The sequence below is a fragment of the Eleginops maclovinus genome, chromosome 11, assembly GCF_036324505.1.
Source record: "Eleginops maclovinus isolate JMC-PN-2008 ecotype Puerto Natales chromosome 11, JC_Emac_rtc_rv5, whole genome shotgun sequence".
In the NCBI taxonomy this organism is placed as follows: domain Eukaryota; kingdom Metazoa; phylum Chordata; class Actinopteri; order Perciformes; family Eleginopidae; genus Eleginops; species Eleginops maclovinus.
Window position 1 is genome coordinate 4,140,085 of NC_086359.1, and position 20,981 is coordinate 4,161,065.

A 20,981-nucleotide genomic window follows, 5' to 3' on the forward strand; every position below is an offset into this window, starting at 1 on the left:
AGACTGGGCTCTGGTTTTAGGCAGAGGGGGAAAAGAGGAGCTGCAGTACAGACAGTATGAGGGACATAAAGAGCTTTTTGCTGTGATTGTTAAAACACTGTCCTTCTGTTTGTAGTTTTTATTACTCGACACACTGATAAAGGTTTTTCTATGAAGCAAATTCTACGAAACGTATAAATAGTCTCGCTTTGCATTTTCTTTTGTCACCTTACTTTAGTTCACTTTTCCTATCTGCAGCTATAATCTGCCTCTCCTGTTTTCACACTCGCTCAGTACGTTGTTGGAAAAAGTTCAAATATCAAGTTGAGCCACACCAGAGATTATTCCTCTCTCCATGGCAACCACGGAAACTACAAATAACTCCACTGACTCATTTCCATCCTGACACCGTATCCCAACATAAACAGACCATATGTCACCTTTTTTTGTCCACAGTGAAGTGTCAGGGACGTACAGTAAGACACGAACACTTGCAGAGTAGTGTGATCTGGATAAAAGAGGCATGGCACAAATGCCTTGTTGCAATATATTTAGACTATTCCTGTTAAAAGGTGCATTATTAGATATAAGTTTAACTCATTTGTGGTTGCAACTAATATTTTGCCACCGAAAATGTGAGAATAAATCAAAGAATAGTGGAGGGCTGGTCGTAGTATGTTGGGGGTCTGTTACCTACATTATACCGAATGCTAAGAAAGAGATGTGTATGAAGTCAAAATAATAAATAAAGAAGGACCGAGGGGTGAGGTGTGTGTGAGGGCGTCAGTACTTTGGTGTCCCTTTTCTCCATCTTTCCATTCATAGAAACAATTTTCCTCCAACTCCCCTCCCCCCACCACCCCCACCGCTCACCACTGGCTGCCCTGTGGGGGTGTATGCTGAGCTGCGAGGCTCTGATTGGCCGCGGCTCACATGGGAAAACTTGCGGCGCACCAATGGCGGCGTCCTGTGGTTTGTGCATCACAGTGAGGTCATGTGGAGCGGAGGAGGATTAAAGAGGAGCTTATTCTCAGTTCACACCATCACGCTGCAACAACACGGCCAGACAACAACTGGACAAAATGGTCTTTCAAATCTTTGATTACCAGTGATGTAAGGGAGATTTACAGTGAAGACTTTAAATACAATTACAATTACTGTCATTATCAGCTCATCTGATTAAATAAAACAGTAAATAAATACACAAACATCAACTGAATACTCGAGAAATAACTGAAAACACACCAGACTGCTGATTCCTGTCATTATCAACATTATCTAAATCATGTCTTCATCAGTAGATTTGTACCCTAGGTAAAATATAAGTCCACGTAACGTTTAGGCAGAGTTACAGACGTGCGTTTGTATGCCTCTGCCAAACAGTCAGTCTACATCTAAAGGGTTTAAACATTGATTGTCATTATGCAACACGGGGTTGCACAACAAGACACAGTTGTAGCTTAGTCCATTAGGCTACACATGGGAAACATGAACAAAACCTGAGTCAGAGCGCCTTCCCCAAGTGCTTTTTCTATGCTCTGTGTGCTGCGAGCAGCGCTAATTGTACAGCGTTTCAAAAACTCAAAATGGTATCATGGAGAAATGACATCCCTGTCTGACCAATTATCATCACTTCATAATTGTATCCTATTAAACATGTGTACCAATGCAAATAAATACGCGTTTTTTTGAGGTCACGGTGACCTTGACCTTTTCCTTAAGTAAAATCAGTTCATCATCGAGTCAAATTGGAAATCTGCACCAAATCTAATGCCATTCCCTTCATGCTGAGCTATTGCAATCGCAAGAGTAGGTTGACTGAGAGGATATGAAGTGTAGTAAAGCAGGAAAGAGTCACGTTGAATTCCACCAGAGATATTTTGTATAATCGCCTGAAAAAACGACTTGATTATCAGAAAAGTTGGGGTTTTTTCGCTACCTTTTCCCTCTGATTCTCATAATATATGCAGGTTTAATTATGCCCTGGCTGCAGCTTTGATGGTGGGGAATCAGAGGTGGTGGGTGTCTCCTCCTCCCGTGGTCCCCCCCCCCCCCACAGTCTGGTGTGGCTTTTGTTCTCTCGTGCGAGGCGTTAAGCTACAGTGATCGTGCCGGGGGAAGCTTTGACAGGCTGTGATAAAGCTGCGGAGTGTATGTGTTAGCAGATGACTCATACATGCGGCCATGTTTTGTTGTTGTTGGGTTTCTTATTTTATTATTTTTCTCCTTGCTTTCTACACAAGCTTGTTCTTCTTCTACAGAATTAGACTCAGTGGAGCAACAAGGTTGTTTCCATGGTAACACAGAAGCCAGTGACTGACAGGCAACAGTCTCAGATTTCAAAATAAAAGCCTCTACCCTTTTTTGGAGATGATATATTAAGAACCACTGTTTTATTTGTTATATTATAAGTTAAATATTATATATGTGAAAGCAGAAGCAGGTTATCAAGGCAAATAAATGAATACAATAAATATATATATACACAAACATTAACAGTTAAAGGGTGTATGTGTAAATGATGCAGATTTATTGTGAAAAACAAGAACAAAAGTGTCAGGATCTGGTTGAAAAATAAGAAATGTACCAGACATTTCTCATATTAAAGCTGAAGGAGAGAAAATCTTCCAATCTCACACATTTGTTGTTTTTTCCACCAGTTATCCAAAGTGTGGTTTAAAGGAAAATTAGAATTGGTGGTGTTATGTGAGCACAGTGTTCTCAAGAGGGCATAACAGGATTACATAACACACAGAGAGCCAGCAATCATAGCATTTTACTGCTGCTGCTCCCCTAAGATGGCTTTCAATTGACTTTGACAAATGAATCTGTCCTCACACACACACGGCCACACACACACACGGCCACACACGGCCACACACACACACACACACCATGTGGCACTCTCGTCTGTCACTGGGCTTTCTGGCATCTAATGGTAAGCGGTAGGAAGTGACTAGCTTCATCTAAAGTACTGAAAAGATCTTTCTTTATCCGTCTTTTGTTCGACAAGATATACTTGCATTATTACCACTGCTGCATCAGTGTGTATGTTGCATTTTACTGCTGTAGCTGTTAAATATTGGACTACTTTAGATCCTTGTAGCTTTGGTGCTGTCCTGTGAGAAAAACAAACCTCTGAAAAGTCAACTTTCTATGAGCTTCCCAGAAAAACAACCCAATTTTTCTGGCTGATCCAAGGGGCTTTTCAATTGTATTTTTAGCTTTAGAAACAGGACAAGTTTCTCCTAAAGGAACACTTTGTCCTTCAGTTTATCATAAACACTCAAAATGGAGATACACAGTTTCTACCGGACAGTGAGGCTATGAAGAAAATGAATCAGAACGATGATTTTCTTTATCGATAAAATCCCTGTGTCAGAAAAGAGTACAAGAATGTCCATATGACTTTCTCCCAGTCCATTGTAACGTCTTTAAATGTCCGTTTTTGTCAGTCCAACACCATAAGATACTCAATTGTATATAAGATAAAACAAAAACAGAGAAACCCCATATTTGAGAGGCTCAACACAACATGTTCTGCTATTTTTGCATAAAAAAAAAACTTAAACAAATATTCAAATAGTTGCTGACTAAGCTCTGTTGAGCGTGCACAGAGCCGCATGCATCTATCAGCAGCAGGACAGTGTGTGTGGGAATTGTGTCAAAATAAGCTACTGTGTGTGTGTGTGTGTGTGTGTGTGTGTGTGTGTGTGTGTGTGTGTGTGTGTGTGTGTGTGTGTGTGTGTGTGTTCATGCTGATGAAGCAGCATGTGCCCCGGTGCAACAGTGCGGCTCATTGATGAGTGTTTTGGACAACAGTGGAGCTCTGTAACTCAGAGGAAACAGCGTTTGGCGACAGAGGCGCCGCTTGTTAGCAGCATCGATTCATCATTGGTTTTATTCTTTTCATGGATCTGTTGGGATTTAGAAAAACAGTTTGACACAAGACTATTTCTTTCTGACCCTAAAGACAAAACGTCCCCAAACAAAATGACTGTTTCCATGCACGCTGCAGAATGGACCTTGAGCATGAAAGTCAGGACGCTGATGAGAAAAGATTTTCAGTAGTTATTTAAACTCGAGGTATTTGTACTTAACTTGAATATTTGTTCTTCTCATGAAACTTCTTCTATATTAATTTTGCACACACAATTTAGGAAAAATCAATTGAGCTATTCAAGTTGTTTAATTGATTGTGAGGGTTTTTCATTTACAGATATTTTCAGGGTTTAAGTCATTTATGTAACAGTTCATAGTTCCAAATGTGAGGATTTGTGGCTTTTACTTTTACCTATTTCTAATTATAATAAGTAATAATGAGGAGGTTTAGGCTGTAGTTGTCGTGAAGGTGTCACTTCACTATGGGTCATTCTTGTGCCATTTCCCCCCCCCCCATTTTTACAAACCAAACAATTAAGCGATTAATGTAGAACATATTAAATTAACTGGGCTCTGGTTTCAGACAGAGGGTGAAAAGAGGGGCTGCAGCACAGGCAGTATGAGAAAAATAAAGAGCTGTTTGAACACTGAAGCATGGAGACATGTCCCAGGAGAGACACTACATACTGATACACAATGAGCAGAACATGTCCTCTTTAAGGGCTGGGAAACATGTCACGCTGTGTCTTATGGTTGTTATATAAATATGTCATAAAGAGCCCCCCAGGTCTGAAATGAATGGCGTATCATCCCAAAGTCAAAGCAGGACAGCATGTCTCAGGGGCCGCTGACTAAGTGAGGTTGGGTGGGGGGAGGGGGGGATAGCAAACTGCAGGATCGGCCAGCAGTGAGGAGGAGGCAGCCAGGCGTGATGCAGGCCGACGGAGAACATCTCCCGCAGTAACAACAAACACAGATTTAAGATGTTAGAGAGGGCATTAAAGATGCCCCCCCACCACTTACCTGCACTCTACTGACTGACCTGTAAATAAAGTATACCTCGATACGTCAGTGTATTCTAAACAACTTATCTTACTGCATATAATGTTCATGTCTCACTTGCACAGTTTGGTTAGAAACTGAACTGCATGTGTTTCAGTGCTTATACTATGCAATGAGAATAAAGTAGAATATAATCTAATCCAGAATTGGTGGCTTTTATATCTTAAACGTAGCTGAGTGTGAAGTAATTGAGTCTGAACTATACTGGAGTAGAATTAGAAAGTATCATAACATGGTAAAGTGAAGTACAAGTATGGCAAAATATTAAAACAGTACACTTGATTGAACCTCCTCTCCACCCCTGTGACTTCATATATGCAGGACTTTCCTTGTACCACATTCACAGTGTCTTCTAAATATTTCCAGCAGCTCGTTGTCTGGCTGATTGTATTACAGAACCACCACAGCTTCATTAAATAGTAAAACCTGAACAGTGTTTTTAAGCCGGCAGATGTCATCAACAAAAGGTGTGTGTTGCCCTCTCAGCAGCTGTAACCTGAGCACACCTCTGGATGTTTTTCCCCGGCGCTCCGCTGATGTAACGCACTTCAAACGGCGGGGAAATGATGGAGCGACTGTGACTGCAGACGTCACTGAGTGCTGCTGCATGCACTCGCTCCATGTTCCACTTACGACGAAGTGCACAATGTCGGCTGCACAGAGGCGTGTCTAATCTGTCATAAATTTAGAAAAAAAATCCCCACACAACGGGCAGTACATCCCTGAGTGTTGTGTAGGCAGCGGACTCTCGACAACACATCACAGCAACTGGAGACTTGACACAAAAAAATGAGGCGTAAAGCTCTGCGTGTTTTTCAAATGGTTGTGTGTCTGTGGTGGTGTAGTCAGTTTCCAGATGAGCCTGGAGCCTCTGCTCAGCCTCCGCAGACAGATCGGGGAAGTTGCATGTAATTCCCTTCTGAGGTTAGTGAGCGGGCCCATGCTGCTCTGCACGAAGCCTTAAGGCGCTGTTATGTAATCTACCAGCTGGATCATTGGTGAGAGCTGCATCCTGACCTGAAGCATCTCTGCAAGCGCCTTTTTAATTGAACCAATTTCACATAAATAATAGTGTTGTCTTTGACGTTAGTGTCGCAACATCTCGAGCAGTGTCACTCTTCCCCATTTAAACGATCCAGTAACACACTGCAGTCAAATGAACAGCTGCGTGTCTGTTAACTATAAAGACAAGCATGTTTCCTGAGAGTCACTAGCCCTAGCAGATGTTTAGCTCTAAAGATTTATAGAAAAAAACCACATTTTTTTGACCCAAAAAGATAAAGAAAATGGCTTAACATGAAGGCAAAGTCAGGCTGAATAATGGAGCATAAAGAGTATTTAAATGAACGCCGCAGAATCCCAGATATTGTCTTTATTCTACAAAACTTGCCTGCAAAAGGTGGGGTTTGCTTATTTTAGTAGCGGCTAGCTTTTCTTTAAATCAAATGCAGTATGTTTTACCTCATAGTTAGTTCAATTGCCTTAAAGTAGTTTGGAAATATCCTTATTTTATTATCTAAACCTCAATTAGGTGGCTATAGTGTGGAGGTGATTAGCTTAGCTTAGCCTGTGTTAGTGTAATGACCTAAAGCAGTGGGAAACAGCTAGCCTTGGTCTGGCTTTATATGCCATTTTTTATCTTTCACCTCCACTTGCATGTGTGCTGACTAAAATAAATCAACGTACAAATGAAGGACAACATATAATCAATATTCCCAATGAAATAATGATGAGGCAGCCTTTGGACTAAATGCTAACAAATCAAAATGAGCCGTTGATGTTCGTGCTCCACAGCGAATCGATCCTCATTATTGGTGACATTAACGTCCCCCAGAGCTTTATGCCGCCCTTAGGTCAAAATGTCATATTTACACAAAATAATTGCTGCATGCAAAGGGAATTAAATATAATATCACAAGAAGTGCTGAAACAATTACACAATTAGCCGTCCCTCTTTGACTCAAGCACCAGACAGCAGCCTTTACATAATAGCTCTATTAATTCATGAGTACATTCTCAACTGAGTCACCTGAAATGCGATTGAGTAAATGGCTGGACCTAAGTGGCACTATTAACTATGTTTTTAATTAATGTTGGGCTGACATGACTTCATTTATGTTCCCATCATCATGTAGCCTTTATAAATCCTAAGATGCATTCAATGTTAATCGTAAAGTCTTTTAAGTGAAGAATGATATCGATTTTTGACTCCAGGTCCTCAGATAAATGAATTATTCTACACCTGGCTGCTCTAAGATCACCTTCCCTTCTCTCCAGTCTTTCAGCAGTTTCAGAATCCTTTTTCAAGGTCAGACAGGAAAGGGATCCTGGACTCTACCGTGGGCTGAACTGCTTTGCATTCAGCTCCACAAACATATGACTCATCATTTGAATTGTGGGCACCTTGTGCGATGGGTGCAGTGGAGCAGCAGCGGAGAGCAAGAGCTTCTGCAAAGTGTCGATCCGTAACGCAGGGAGAGGGAAAGGAGGACACTGCACACTTTTGAAGGTCATTGCACTTCCAAAAATGGGGTCTCTCCAGAGCTGCAGTTAATTAAGGCGCCTGTTTTAGAGGCAGCAATGTGAGCCACTGCTGGGAAGAGCGGGTGATTCTCCGCTAGTTCAAGAGCAGAGAAATACTGTGAACCGATAGCTCCCTGTCAAACTGTACTGCTGCTGCTGCTGCTGCTGCTTTACTCAACACCTTAAGAAAAGCCAAGTGTAATAACTGGTGTAACATTTTATACATCAATACTCCAATAAAATCATTAACCAATATTGTAGTATCTGCTGATTGACTTATTAGAAGAGGCACATCCATGCACGAGTTGGGGATACAAACATGTTTTAACAGTAGGAATACTTGGAATATGGAAAGTAAACAGCAGAAAAATACTTAAAGATAATCATGAGGGAAAGATTGCCTTAAGGCACAGAAGCAAGTTGAAAATTGTCGAATGCTAGTAGAACCATATCATAATGACGGTTTACTCACTTACAAACCGTCTCTCTAGCTACCTTATACCACTTGGAAAGAATGTTTTCTAGGACTGAATTGGATGTAAAGTCATTGCAGCATCCCTGTTTCTGCACTGAGGTGTGCTTAAATGAACTTTGTGTCATTGGGACAGCTTGCAGCTTCCCGTCTGCGGGGACTTTGCATGTTCCTCTCTGGATTTGCATGCTCTGCCTTCCTCCCACCGCTCGGCTGAACAGGAGACTCTGAAACACTCATGCCTGCGAGTGCACGTCCCATCCCTCCCCCCGGTGCATTCTGGGACAGACTTAACTCCCCAGGTATAAGAGGGTATGACTGAACACCTTGTGTACAGTGTTCTTCCTCACAGTACAACTCGATGTGAGTCACCGGCGTAACTGAGTCACTTTGACAGCCCAGTAATGCTCACTATTATATTTACTATTATGATGTTGTTGTTGTTTGTTATAACAACACTTACAGTTCAGTGAGGCTGTAGTTACACTCAAAATATGTTTAGCATCTTAGTTTAGCTTGTTAGCATGCTAAACAAGTTAAACCTTCATCTAAGGCTGATTAGTTTTGCTGCTTTTTGAATATATTTGAAACATTTGAGCAGATTACGGCTCTATACGAAAGGTTAATGGAGGACTAAAGGTATTACAATTCCTCCTGAGGGGGATATGAAGTCAAGTGCCAAGTTTTATGGCAATCCATCAAAGAAATGTTAAATAATTTCACAAAAAATGAACAGAAATGTCAATTAGAGTTAGAGTAACCATCCTTTGAGTCACTAGTGTGGCTGATAAACTCCCTACACCTTCAGCTAGTGATAACAAATAGGCAAAGTCAGACTGAATTATGAAACATAAAAAGTATTTAGAAGACTTTAAATTAATGCAAATGAACCAGAGTTATTGGAAGGTTTTGTCCATAAAACCGGGTATATTACCCACAATGCATCTCTACTGCAGACAGTCACAGATTTGGGGTTGTTGTGCTAGCAGTGACTCAACGTTTGACGGTGAACTAATGCTAAATGTAATGTTTAATTTATTACAAACCATTTACTATTATTTGTACACCTTATTTTATCAATACAATCTCAATCCCCTGAGAGGAAAAGGCTTCCTTTGAAACTGATGAAAGGAAAACAAGTGCGGATGATGCAGCGTGAGGGCACTAGTCGGAGGATGTAAAACACATACCGCAGGCTCAACAATTGCCAGTGGTGGTGGAGAGCAGTAATTGAGGCTTCTGTGGTAATCCCAGCGAGACTCTCTGATTAAGGGATTACTGCTGCAACTTATTTCAAAGGCTTGCCCGGAGCAGAGCCAGGAGGCAAGACAGGAGAGGAAGTTTTTACTGACTGAGGCTGAGATTGAAGACCAAAAACATGCTAAAAATAAGCACAGGCCACTCTCAAAATGCTTCCAGCAAACACTTAGCATTACCAGGACTGTGCTTTTTCTGATGCAATATGCCTCAAAGCCACAGAAAACCCCTTTAAAAAGGAGGCCCAAAGCAGCCTCAATTTTCAGAGGTGCTCTAGAAAGCCACACAGTTACTTCCCAGAAGCCTCGGAGGACCTATGTCTCCAGAGGGATCCACCCTTCTCGCTTCGTATTGCTCTGATTAAACAGTGAAAAGCCAGTGGACAGACAGATGGTAGCGGGGGGGAAAATAGGACTCAAAAACTCCATGCAAACACGCTCTCTGTGCGGGATGTTGACTTTAATTTAAAGCTTCGTCTGCTCAAAGGAGAGGCGGCTTTGAGGGATGCGTCTCGTCATTTTCTGCATATATTGAATGAGATGAGAGCTGCATCCGTTGGTCTTTGAAACTAGTTCAGCTCAAAAAGGAGGTCACTTCATTCAGAGATGGTACATGTGGGACTTCAGATGGTCTGATTTGTCTGCTTCGAAGTGACAAAACCGTCTCACATTTGCTCACTGCAGAAAAAGAGTCCAGTTTTTGAGCTCAGGACTGCAACTTTACTGTGGATTAAAGCTGTGGTCAGACACAAAGTACATCCCTCTGTGACACGACTGCTGCAGCATCTGCTGGCCGTGACCTTTGATGGCATAATTACAGCAGCGAAAGGGAACATATTGTCACATGTACTCAAGAGATTTCTCCATGAGCACAGTTTCATCCTGACGTTTGAAGGAAAAGCTCCAGGCGCCACGCTATGAATCGACACGTCCAACCCCATTGTGTTTGTAATTCCCTTATTTCTCGCTGTGCTTGTACTGTCGAGTTTCAGAAAAACAATCAATACTGCTTTTGTAGAGACAGTATGAATTTCAGATAGAGTATCTACTGAAACCTATATTAACTGAGGACATGTAATGCTCATTTCCAGGTTCCTAGGACCCCTTTAAATAGGCTTCTGTACTCTGACAGTTTAGACTGAGACTCAGTTTTCTGTATCTGTCTCACTTAGGTTTCACCATCGCGCTGTGAACACAAATTATGACCAATTATTTTGCCACATAGAGTAAATACTGGACCCATTTTTCACAAACCACTCATCTTTCCAACCTTCTCTCAGTGAAATTTTAATTTTGGGCTTGGATTATCCGGAGAAAATGACCTTTGTTTGAGTGACATGACCTTGGTGCTGTTTCACTGCGACTCGTCTGTTCAGGTTGATCCCATTTTGGATTTGTGTAATCATCACATAAAAGGCATTCATGCTTTTAGGGTTTGGGAACACCATTTTATCTTCAGCAAAAGAAACACCCTCAAAGTCACCCTCTCTCTGCCCCAGTCTTTATTTACAACTCTCTTCGGGACAAAGTGGTTTTTGGATGCCTTACTGTGTCCTCCTACATCAGAACATTTGTGTCACAGCAGAATAATAAAAAATGACAAAGTGCTGCACAAGTGGGACATGATTGATATTGCAGGGGGAAGCGAATGATACAAAAACTCAGTTCCTCTGTAACTAAACTCCAAATTACAAGGGATGGATCATTGGAGACGGAGGTCCCCCGCTCAGAAAAATGTACCACTGTATGAGGATTTCATTACGAAGCAAAGCTGTGCGCTTACAAATAAAGTCTGCCAGCCTAGACATAATGTAAAGAAATGTAGGGAAGCAAAAAGTGTGCCACATATTTGATCCTGTGAATTTGAGTTAAAAAACAGAATCCTGTGTGGATTAAAAATGCCACACAATATTAAGAAATAAACCCCTATTTTTGATTCAATATGATATATGTCAGCATTAATGAGCATCAGGCTAAATGCTTTAACTTTATTGCACATTTATTAAACTGTGTGGTCATTTTGCAGTAAACTGTTCCCTGTTAGAGTATCATTACTGCTTTTGGAGCATATTCTGCTAATCTTAACTCCTTTATAGGTAGTTTAATCTACAGCAATTCATCATATTCTATGCTTTGGGCTATAAGGATGAAAATCATCCTCTTTGTTCCTTGTTTTATTAATTATTAGAATTGTAATCATTGCTCATCATCAGTGTGGTACAGGGTGTTTTGTCCTCAGATTAAACGCTTTGTTTTCCTGCTCTGAATGTATTAATCGCTCGTTAGTTAAACTGCTTTTATCCTGAACAAATTGCTCTGCAGATGAGATGGTCACTGTTTTCCAGAGAGGCAGCGCTGTGTGAAAGCAGCCTCTGGAGTGTGGGAGTGATGAGAGTGTGTGGGCAGGTGCACATTAGCTACACGCTGCTGTGCTGGCAGTGTGTTCTCCTCTTTGTGCAGAATCACACTCCTGTAGGACGAGGGGGAAGTCCTCGCTGATAAAACCCTGGAGACGATTGCTTTTAAAAAAACCAAGGTAATCGATCGTCCCTAAAGAAGAGGACACGAGTCCTTTAACCAAAATAAATCCCGGTGCAACAGGCTAGTCTCTGGGGGACGTTGTGCATTGTTAAGTGACCTTCTTTTTAGATTGAATGCAGCAGATGCAAACTAAATTATGAACGTGACATTAAGTACAATACATCTAATTTATGAAGCTACAGTAAATGAAACAATTAATTATCAATTGAGTTGCCGGGCAAAAATCTTTGCAGCTCTTAAAAAACATGACATTTGTGTGAAGGTAGGAGTATTAACATTTAGATTTAACTCCAGCTCTGTCGTCATCTTCCACTTCAATCCACACTGATTCAATCTGCAGGCAGAATGTGTTTTTTTAATTTGCAAAAACCATCAGTAAATCATTTGAATTAACGACATGAACACGCAGTAATGATCGACCTGTATCTCTAGTCTCCCGTAAAGACAAATCAAATAAAAAAAGCGTACAAGAGAAAACATGTCGCAGTTTACAGTCCGCGGTTTATCCCTTTAATAAATCTGTCACCAGCAGCTCCCCCTCTCACACCACCTACTCTGTGTGTGTGTGTGTGTGTGTGTGTGTGTGTGTGTGTGTGTGTGTGTGTGTGTGTGTGTGTGTGTGTGTGTGTGTGTGTGTGTGTGTGTGTGTGTGTGTGTGTGTTGGAAGAGGAAGCATGGTCTACCCCCCAGTTCTTTACAGCTCCAGGAGACATTTCTGTGTAATGAGGTCTAGAAAGGCTCTCCCCTCAATTACTATCCATCAGCTCTCAGTGCGTGCGCGCGCGTGTATGTGTGTGTTTGTGTGTCGAAGGTCAATTAACTCCCCCTGTTACTCCTCTTCCGTCCAAGTCATCACCAATTCATCAGTACAAACCGTGTCCGTGACTTCAGACTTCTGAAAAGTCGTTTCTATTCTACTTAAAAAGGTGCGCTGTTTCCATTCACTGTGTCTCGTTAAAGACACACACTGCTGGAGGTCAAACATGTGGAATTCCCCCTTATTTTAAAACATGCCTTGTTAGCACACACATTTGCTTTCTAACAATGTCCTTCTTCACTTTCTTTGGTACCACATTTCCAACTTTGCCGGCGCCATACCCCCACTTATTTCAAAGTAAGAATCATGTGATACCAGCGTCCAAAGGTCCCTTTGTGGTCTACCTGTCAGTGGTTGGTAAACTGAAACAATAATTCCAGCTAAAATATGGTTCAACTCGCTTAAACTGTGCAACATAAGATATAACTAAACACTTAGTGAAAAAAGACCATTTCTGCCTCCAAACCAGATTCATCCGTATAGGTTTACACAGCACACACACACACAAGATTATGCAGTGTTCAGGGGGAGTCTTCTGTTGTTCAGATTTGACTCCCAGCTGCCTGGAGGAAAATGGATTAAAAATCTAACTGGCATCACACACACACACACACACACACACACACACACACACACACACACACACACACACACACACACACACACACACACACACACACACACACACACACACACACACACACACACACACACACACACACACACACACACACACACACACACACACAAGCTTTGTCCACACCCCCAGACTTGTTCTAGCACACCAAGTGCTTCACCCGCCCCCTATTAACACACACACACACACACACACACACACACACACACACACACACACACACACACACACAGAGGGGATCTCTCTTCTTGCAGAAGTCTATTATTAGCTGTTCAACCCAGAGACAAACTAATGACACGTTGGGATGAATCACCAGAGCCTCTGCCTCCGACTATCATTACACCAACAGCACCGCTACAGTAGACAGCCATGTAGGATGCCGCCACACACACACACACACACACACACACACACACACACACACACACACACACACACACACACACACACACACACACACACACACACACACAGTCAGTCTGCCGCAAGACGCAGCAAAAGTTCTCATCCATTAACCTCTGAGGCCCACATGTCTGCAGGGTTTCACTCCAACATGAACCAAAGTCCAATACTCATCCCTTTATAATATACTTGAGTAGGGCTGGGAATTATACCGATATAATTCAAAATGAGGATAGGAGACTTGATATGGTCTTACATTTTGGATATCTTCATACAGCATAAGGATTTTTCAGTATGTGTAATTTCCTGAGTTTTCCAGACATGAAGCTTCTGTTGAGGGACTCCACTTAGTCAAAAAATCCTCATTACTGATGATTATTTATAAAAAATCTCATTGTTTTAATAGTTTTGGAAAGCCTTGATGGTCAACCCTATTATTTAATCAACAAATGTGTATATTTGGATTTTATATATATTGATAATTCATTTTCTATCTCTCATTGTTCTCTAATGCTACACAACTCTGGTTATAGTACACCAAGGCAAATTCCTTGTATGTTCAATTGGCATTTAACCTGATTCTGATGGAAATTGTCCCAAATACTCAGATTAGTTGTATTATTAAAGTAAGAAAAACACATTTTTTTTGAAAGTATCTTCAGATTACTGCTCATCAAAGCCCGGAGAAATGAAAATCTCTACCTGCGTTTCTTCTTTCTACTGAGCGTAAATAAATAACCCCCTGTGTGACGGACCCGTATGGAGCACTGTGATCAAGCTGTCACCTTGAGAGGAGAACAGGTCTGACGGCGAGCGGCTGCCTGCAGGATTCAGACTGAAGACAAAAACACTATTATTACACGCAGCAAGGACGCCTGTGCTGTTACCATGACAACTGATGTATATGATGTAAAGGAGTGTCACACGGAGACCAGACCTCGACAACATTTACATTTTCTCTGTGGACCGTGAGCCCAGCAGCTTCCCTGACAGCAGGCCGGCATGTTAATGGGAGACTAAGTGATACATGAGCTCGTGTTTCAGCTCTGATACATGATCTGTGTTCCTCTGCGGCCAAAATACTGTAGCAGCTCATTTGTACTCGGTGAATAAACCCCTTTAAACCACGATAGCAGTGAAATCTGTGAGATCAGCTGCCCAAGTGATGGAGTCAGGGCCTGCAGAGTCCCACTTCATGTCAGCTCGGATGCATGTTGATAGGCGGTGTCAGGGGAATCCAAGACTTTAGAAATGATTCAAAAAGAAATGACGTATCTACGTAATAGGTTTTATAGTTGGCTGGACAGCTCTGTTGTGATTGGTCAACCGCTTGGAGATGGCCCGCCCCTTAGCACATACAATAGCCAATAGAAGTGCAAGTGTTAAAAAGTGATGTCACTATTTTAAAGAACTTAAACAGAGTCCAATGGAAGCGTTTCAGGCACAAAAACACACTACAAGAAAGGGAAACCCCCCAAAAAGCATGATGGCCGCTCTTTTTGAACTTGTTTGGAGCAATCATAAGTTGGCAGTACAGGTGCTTTACGCATGGCTCTAATGCACCGGTAAACAGAGCAGAACTTAACACGTATCAATTCCCCTTGGCAACTTAACCAATCTACGGGAGAGAAATGGAGAGAGGTCTTCAGAAAGGTGTTTAAATTGATCTTTCATGGCTAGTATTGACATGTTTCAGGCTGTCAGGAGACAAAGTGAAAGAGTTGCAATGATTATAAAAGCTGCATAAAGCAATTTGTTATTTGCTCTCCGAGGTTGGTAAGGCAGCTCGTTACGTTTTGTTTCTTTTGATACCTACATACATCTGATATCTGATTGGCTGTGCGTTGAAAGAAAGTCAAAGTTGAAATAATGTGAGCTTAAGGAACGCAGCAGAGAAAATACCACCATTTGGTTTAGGGCAGTGAAAGGCGGTGAACAAATAGTCACATAAAGCCTACAGATCCAAATTTACATTAATAGGGAACCAACGTATCACCTGGCAGTATAGAAGTGCTAACACTAGTTATTTAATATTGATGTTTGAAGTTGAAATGTTAAGTTTTAGAAACCTTTATCCCTTCCCAACCTCTCCGGATAACAAAGATCCCTTTCCCAAATGCCCAAAGGCACAATATTTCACCTTCACTGCGTCAAAATTCTATATATGAAACAAGTGCATGACAGTCTTTACAGCAGAGCCATGTTGTTGTCAAATGTTTTAAGTTTTCAAGAATTTTCAATTAAAAGTTCCTCAAAATGTGAAGAAGTTAGATCATGGGAACATTGTGTGATGGGGTGATTCCTCATGATGTTGCAGCGGTCATAAAAACACTGTACATAAAGCAGCAGAAAATGAGTGCCTGGTTTGACCTTGTGAGCAGTGGCCAGCTTCCTCCTGGTGGCGTCTCTTAAGATAAATTGCTCAATGGACGAGGGCCAGACCATGATTCATAGACTGCAGCCAGCCAAATGCACTTTACTGTATAACATGAGGGAGAAAGAGGGACATTTCATTTTGGCGGTGAGCTGCAGATATCTGAGCTGGCTAAGGACTGTTTTTTTTTCAAAGACTCCATTTTAAATGATGGTGGCAAGCTGGTGGGTGCAGGGGCAACACTGACAATGAGAAAAATCACACACCGCTCTAACTGTCCTCTAAATAATTACACGTTTCAGCTTTGTTCAACATCAAGAGGCTTGTAGTTGTCAGGGAGCCCGCTAGAGAGTTGTTAAAAAACCTATTTATAAAAATGACTTACTGGTAAAAGATCCTTAATTAACTAAACTACAAGAACAAGTCCATTGCATGAAACACGCTTCATCAACTAAATACATTGAAATATATTTCTTATTCTTCTTCTCCTGATCCCTGGAGATTTAGTGTGCATTTTTCCTTGTGTGCAGATTAGGCAAACAAGACGCAACATGTTACTCTGTGAACTTTGGTGCTGTTGGAAGGCTTGGTTTATCTTTTACTTTGAGTCGGACTGGGTGCTTCCGCCCATGTCTTTATGCTAAGCTAAGCTAAGCTAACCACCGCCTGACCCTACCTCCTACTACTTCTCAAGTCAAAGTCAAAGTCCACTTTATTGTCAAAGTTTCCACATGTGTTATACATACATAAAATTGAAATACCGTTTCTGGCAGTCCCACAGTGCGAACACAAAGAAGAACATATAACATAAAAGGAGAAGAGTCTAGAACAAAATAGGGGGGGTAATATATACATATGTTAGACACAAACAACACAGTTTGACAGTAGTGCAAGTAGGTCTTTAGTGCAAATAATACTTTGTGAAAAGTACATTTTCAGTAGCAGCGGAGAATACAAAGTGACTGGTGCTGGATGAGGGACGGGTGTGTGAGGGAGGGGGATTCATGTCCTGGTACAGTTCTTGTTCTTGGTTGCGCTTTCCTTCATAAATGGCAATGAAAACAAGTATGAAAAAGTGTTATTCTGACACCAAATGGATTATTAAAAGATAGTTTTGGTCCCGAAAAGAAGAAGAATTCAACTCTTCAATCTTTCATTTTGTCCATATTCACACCATGTTGGGTAATATGGACATATGCTTGTTTCCTAGGCGGTGAAATCGGACTAAATCTTGAGTTTGTCCTGTTTTTTTTGGGGGGCTCTCTGTTGTCTATGGTTGAAAAGGTTTTTAAAAAGTAAGTGGGTCAGTTTGTTTTGTGTTCAGCTAATAGACGCTGAAGAATGGTTTTTCTAGAGCATCATGTTGCCTGATAACTCCAGCTTGTGAGAGGCATTATTGAGCTCTGGACGTTTGATTTAATTCTATTTTTATAGAACCGTTGCTAGGTATTTGTCTCTTTATGTGCTTTCAACAGATGTTTTACCTAAGGTAGAACTCTATGTCCAACACTCTAGTCTTTATGTCTGTCAAGGGGAATGCAACTTCAAAAATACGGCCGCTCGACTCATTGAGATTATTTAGATGAAACGACCAAATGCAACTGCGATTGGATTCATGATTACATTAACTCCCCATCAATTATCAGGGTGTGATTTTTTAAGAGCATCTGTACAAAAAAGGATTTCTAAGAATACCGTTTTAAGGTCCAGACTTCTCTGCTGCACCACAATACATGATTCAAGTGCATTGCATGAGTCCATATACCGTTTTTGATGAATTTCTGATTTGTTCTGCAGCATGAAAGACTGTTCAAACATAAAGTGTCGTCGTCTCGACTGTGCCTTTGTAGCCCACATTAAACAGAAATACAGATTACCTTTTAATGTGCCTTCAATACAAAAAGCCTAAAAAGCTTTCATTTTCCCACTGTAGTCCCCAACATCGAATAGGCATGCGTGTGTCAGTGCAGAATTGGAGGGGGAGGGTAAAGTGTGAAAGATTTTGAATGCTCAATGACCTTATATCCACCAGCCAATCACATTGAGACATTATGAATGTGTCATGAATTAATACTGATTATATTGCAGCTACAAAAAAAACCCCACACCTGACAGCTCCTCTGATCCATCCTGCCTCCAACATATGCTCCCCATCTCCTGAGGTCAGGAGATGGGGAGCATATGAGCCTTTTTGGATCGACTGCGTGCAACCTCAGCCAGAGAAATCATGTTTATTCCTACATGCGAGCAGCAGCCCCCCTTGCCACTCAGTGCCCTAGATGAGTCCTTCCACCCTTTTCTTTCCAGCACAGTTTCTGCACCTATTTTTGATTCAAAACCAGGCCAGGCAGCAGAGCTCAGGGCAGAGCTTTTTCCACCTGCCTCTGAGAAGTTATTCCCTTATTTTAAACTCAACAGTTTCATTCATTGAAATCATGCACATGTATAGCAGTCCTCTAAATAATCTGTTTGAATCAGGTTAAGATGCATCATCGAGATTTAGACTCTGCCTTTCTCATGATATATTTCCAGATATTCAGCGTTTTCACTACGACACATTTCAGTCCACGTCTCGGATTTTAAGACGGAAGATTGAGGCTAATAACGTAACCGGTTATTTTTAGCCTGCGTGAAGATGCGCTAAGCAGTGATGGCGATGTCTTCCTCCCCCTCCTACACCATCATGACGTCGGGCTGTTACGCAAAAGCAGGGGTTCACCTTTTTGTGGACCTCCGGTACCGTCACCACTGGCGTACATTAGTGGCATTAAATTAAAATAATAAAGGAGGAAAGAAACGAGATATATCACACAGACGAATGCCCTGGTCGTGTGTGGAGCTGTTCACTTCTGCTTTTTCTTTAATTCTCCATTATGTTTACAGTAAACGCACTTTGTCTAAACTTGGTATTGGACACACCCAGCATGAAGCAGGTTTCTGGCATCATGCGGGGCTTATCTGATGTGGACCCGGACCAGGGTCAACACAGCACCCGGTCCAAAACACGAACATTAAAGCTTCGACAGTCACTTAAAACAATGTATCAACGTGTACAAACGGTAGATAACAGCATGCAATGAGAGTAAAAGTGGTTACTCAACTATTTGTAGAGGTGCTGGAGACACAGGTCGAGGCATTCCCCCTCCACTTCGTCCTCAGTTACCAGGTCCGACAAGGGGCGCAGCGGCGGCGGGTCGCTCTCCTGCAGAGGCATCCTCATCTCCCGCAGGAAAAGCTCCAGGAACCGTCGGAAGGTTTTCTCCTCTGCTGTAGAGCCGGCCATCATCTCTCATTCCTGGACAGACAGAGACAGCTCCTCCCGTCAGTGCACTAACTTCTCCGGGCTGAGAAGAAGAAGAAGACGGAGAAGAAGAGGAGTCGGTACACTGAGCCGTGCACGCGCAGACTACCTGAATGAGTGTGAACTACCGGGGGCGCGTGGAGTACCGGTGCGTGTGACAGGAGCGGACCTGCCGGGATGAGTGCACTTTCTTCGTGTGCTACTGGACTGGACTGTCGCTGTCAGGACCTGGACTGAACCCCCCATTCAGAGCCGAGCGGGAACGCGCATCGCGTTATCGGGGATTTCGGATGATCACACGAAGGTGACGTCAGAGAGTCGTGAACGCGCACGCAGCGCTGCCTCTGACGTCTGAGAGCTTTTTATAGACCTGGGGGTGTTTGGTCATATTTATGATGTCAAACTATGACAGTATTATATTGTTAATCCTTTTGTATCATCCTAAAAAAAATCACATTAACAAAAGTAGATATAGCTACGTTTTATAACATGAAACCTTAATGTAAGAGGTAAACAGAATTCCAAAATACATAACAGTGATTGACTGTGACTAAGGTGCCCTACATTTACTCAAGTAGCCTTCTGTAGTCCGTTTTTTCACAAATGTACTAATTTTTTAGAAAGTGTTTGTGGAATATTCACAAACAAGATCAAATACAGCAGTACATTCTGGATAATAACCATAGATTGTATAAAGATAATAACATTAACCACACGACCAACCATGTATTCAGATGTTTTACCTAAGGTAGAACTCTATGTCCAACACTCTAGTCTTTATGTCTAGTAAAAGTCCTTAAAACCTTACCGAAGTAAATATTATCAGCCACATTGAGGAAAATGTGGATCATCAACGAATATCTAATTACATTTGCCCATTCAAAGGATGACCGGTCAAACTTCAAATTAAAGATCCATGTAGTTTTGACCAGTCATACTTTCAATATAGATTTCAATTCAGCATGTTAGATATTTATATATCTTAATTATTATTTTGGATTCCTTAAGTCATATGTGGTTAACCTCATGTTGTAATTACCTCATTAGTATGCTTCGTTACAACCGGTGTGATATAGTGCATAGGAAGTGATCATGTGACTTGTCTCAAAGGCTTTTAGCTGCATCATTGAAAGTGTTGAATAACTGATGAAGAACACGATGGCTTTAAAGGTCTCATCATGTGAATGCATGAGTGGACGGTGGTCTGCTGTGTTTCCTATTCCCCTTTTGTCTTTCCACATGTCTGGAAAAATATTTGGAGTCAAAGTATTCACTTCCCTCTAACATCTATATCAGTCGTTTAGACATTTAAAGTCCTTGTCCACTCAAAATGTTTTTTCCTGCATTTGACCAACACTGTGCAATATGTTTTAGCAGTAGGGCGGAAAAACGTAAAGAAAGTTTGGATGTTAAATATATAGTTTTTAGGTTTTTATTAATAGCGGAAGCAGCCCATAGTTCCAGCTTCTTTAATTTAAGATTTTCTGCTGTTTTATTTCAGTGCAACCTGAGATACCATTTCTTTTTGTTGAAAGAAACAAAACATGTAATTATGTAACTTTGGACTCTGGAAATAAAAATGTATTTATTGCCATGTTAACAAAAAGACAAGCATTCATTTGCAGTGAAAGTCTTAAATCTCTGGTTTCCTCCAACAATGCTTATGAAATATGCATGAAAAGGAAATCAGGCACTGAAAAAAGGGAAGTGGACATTTTTTTAAATGTATGTTTAA

General features: G+C 41.4%; 1 protein-coding gene across 2 annotated transcripts in view; it reads right to left on the bottom strand.

The window, feature by feature from the left end:
• Window positions 1-19,514, bottom strand: part of ppm1e (protein phosphatase, Mg2+/Mn2+ dependent, 1E) — a 32,638-nt gene extending 13,124 nt beyond the window's left edge. The window contains exons 1-2 of one of the 2 annotated variants that reach the window (XM_063896024.1): window positions 19,356-19,466; window positions 19,047-19,240 (exon numbers count right to left, since the gene is read on the bottom strand). In XM_063896024.1, coding sequence (XP_063752094.1) covers window positions 19,047-19,231 — 185 coding nt within the window. In that variant the 5' untranslated portion in view covers window positions 19,232-19,240; window positions 19,356-19,466. Of the gene's footprint in view, window positions 1-19,046 lie in introns of both variants that reach the window. The other variant, XM_063896023.1, reaches the window with a different exon arrangement.
• Between the last annotated feature and the right edge of the window lie 1,467 nt (window positions 19,515-20,981).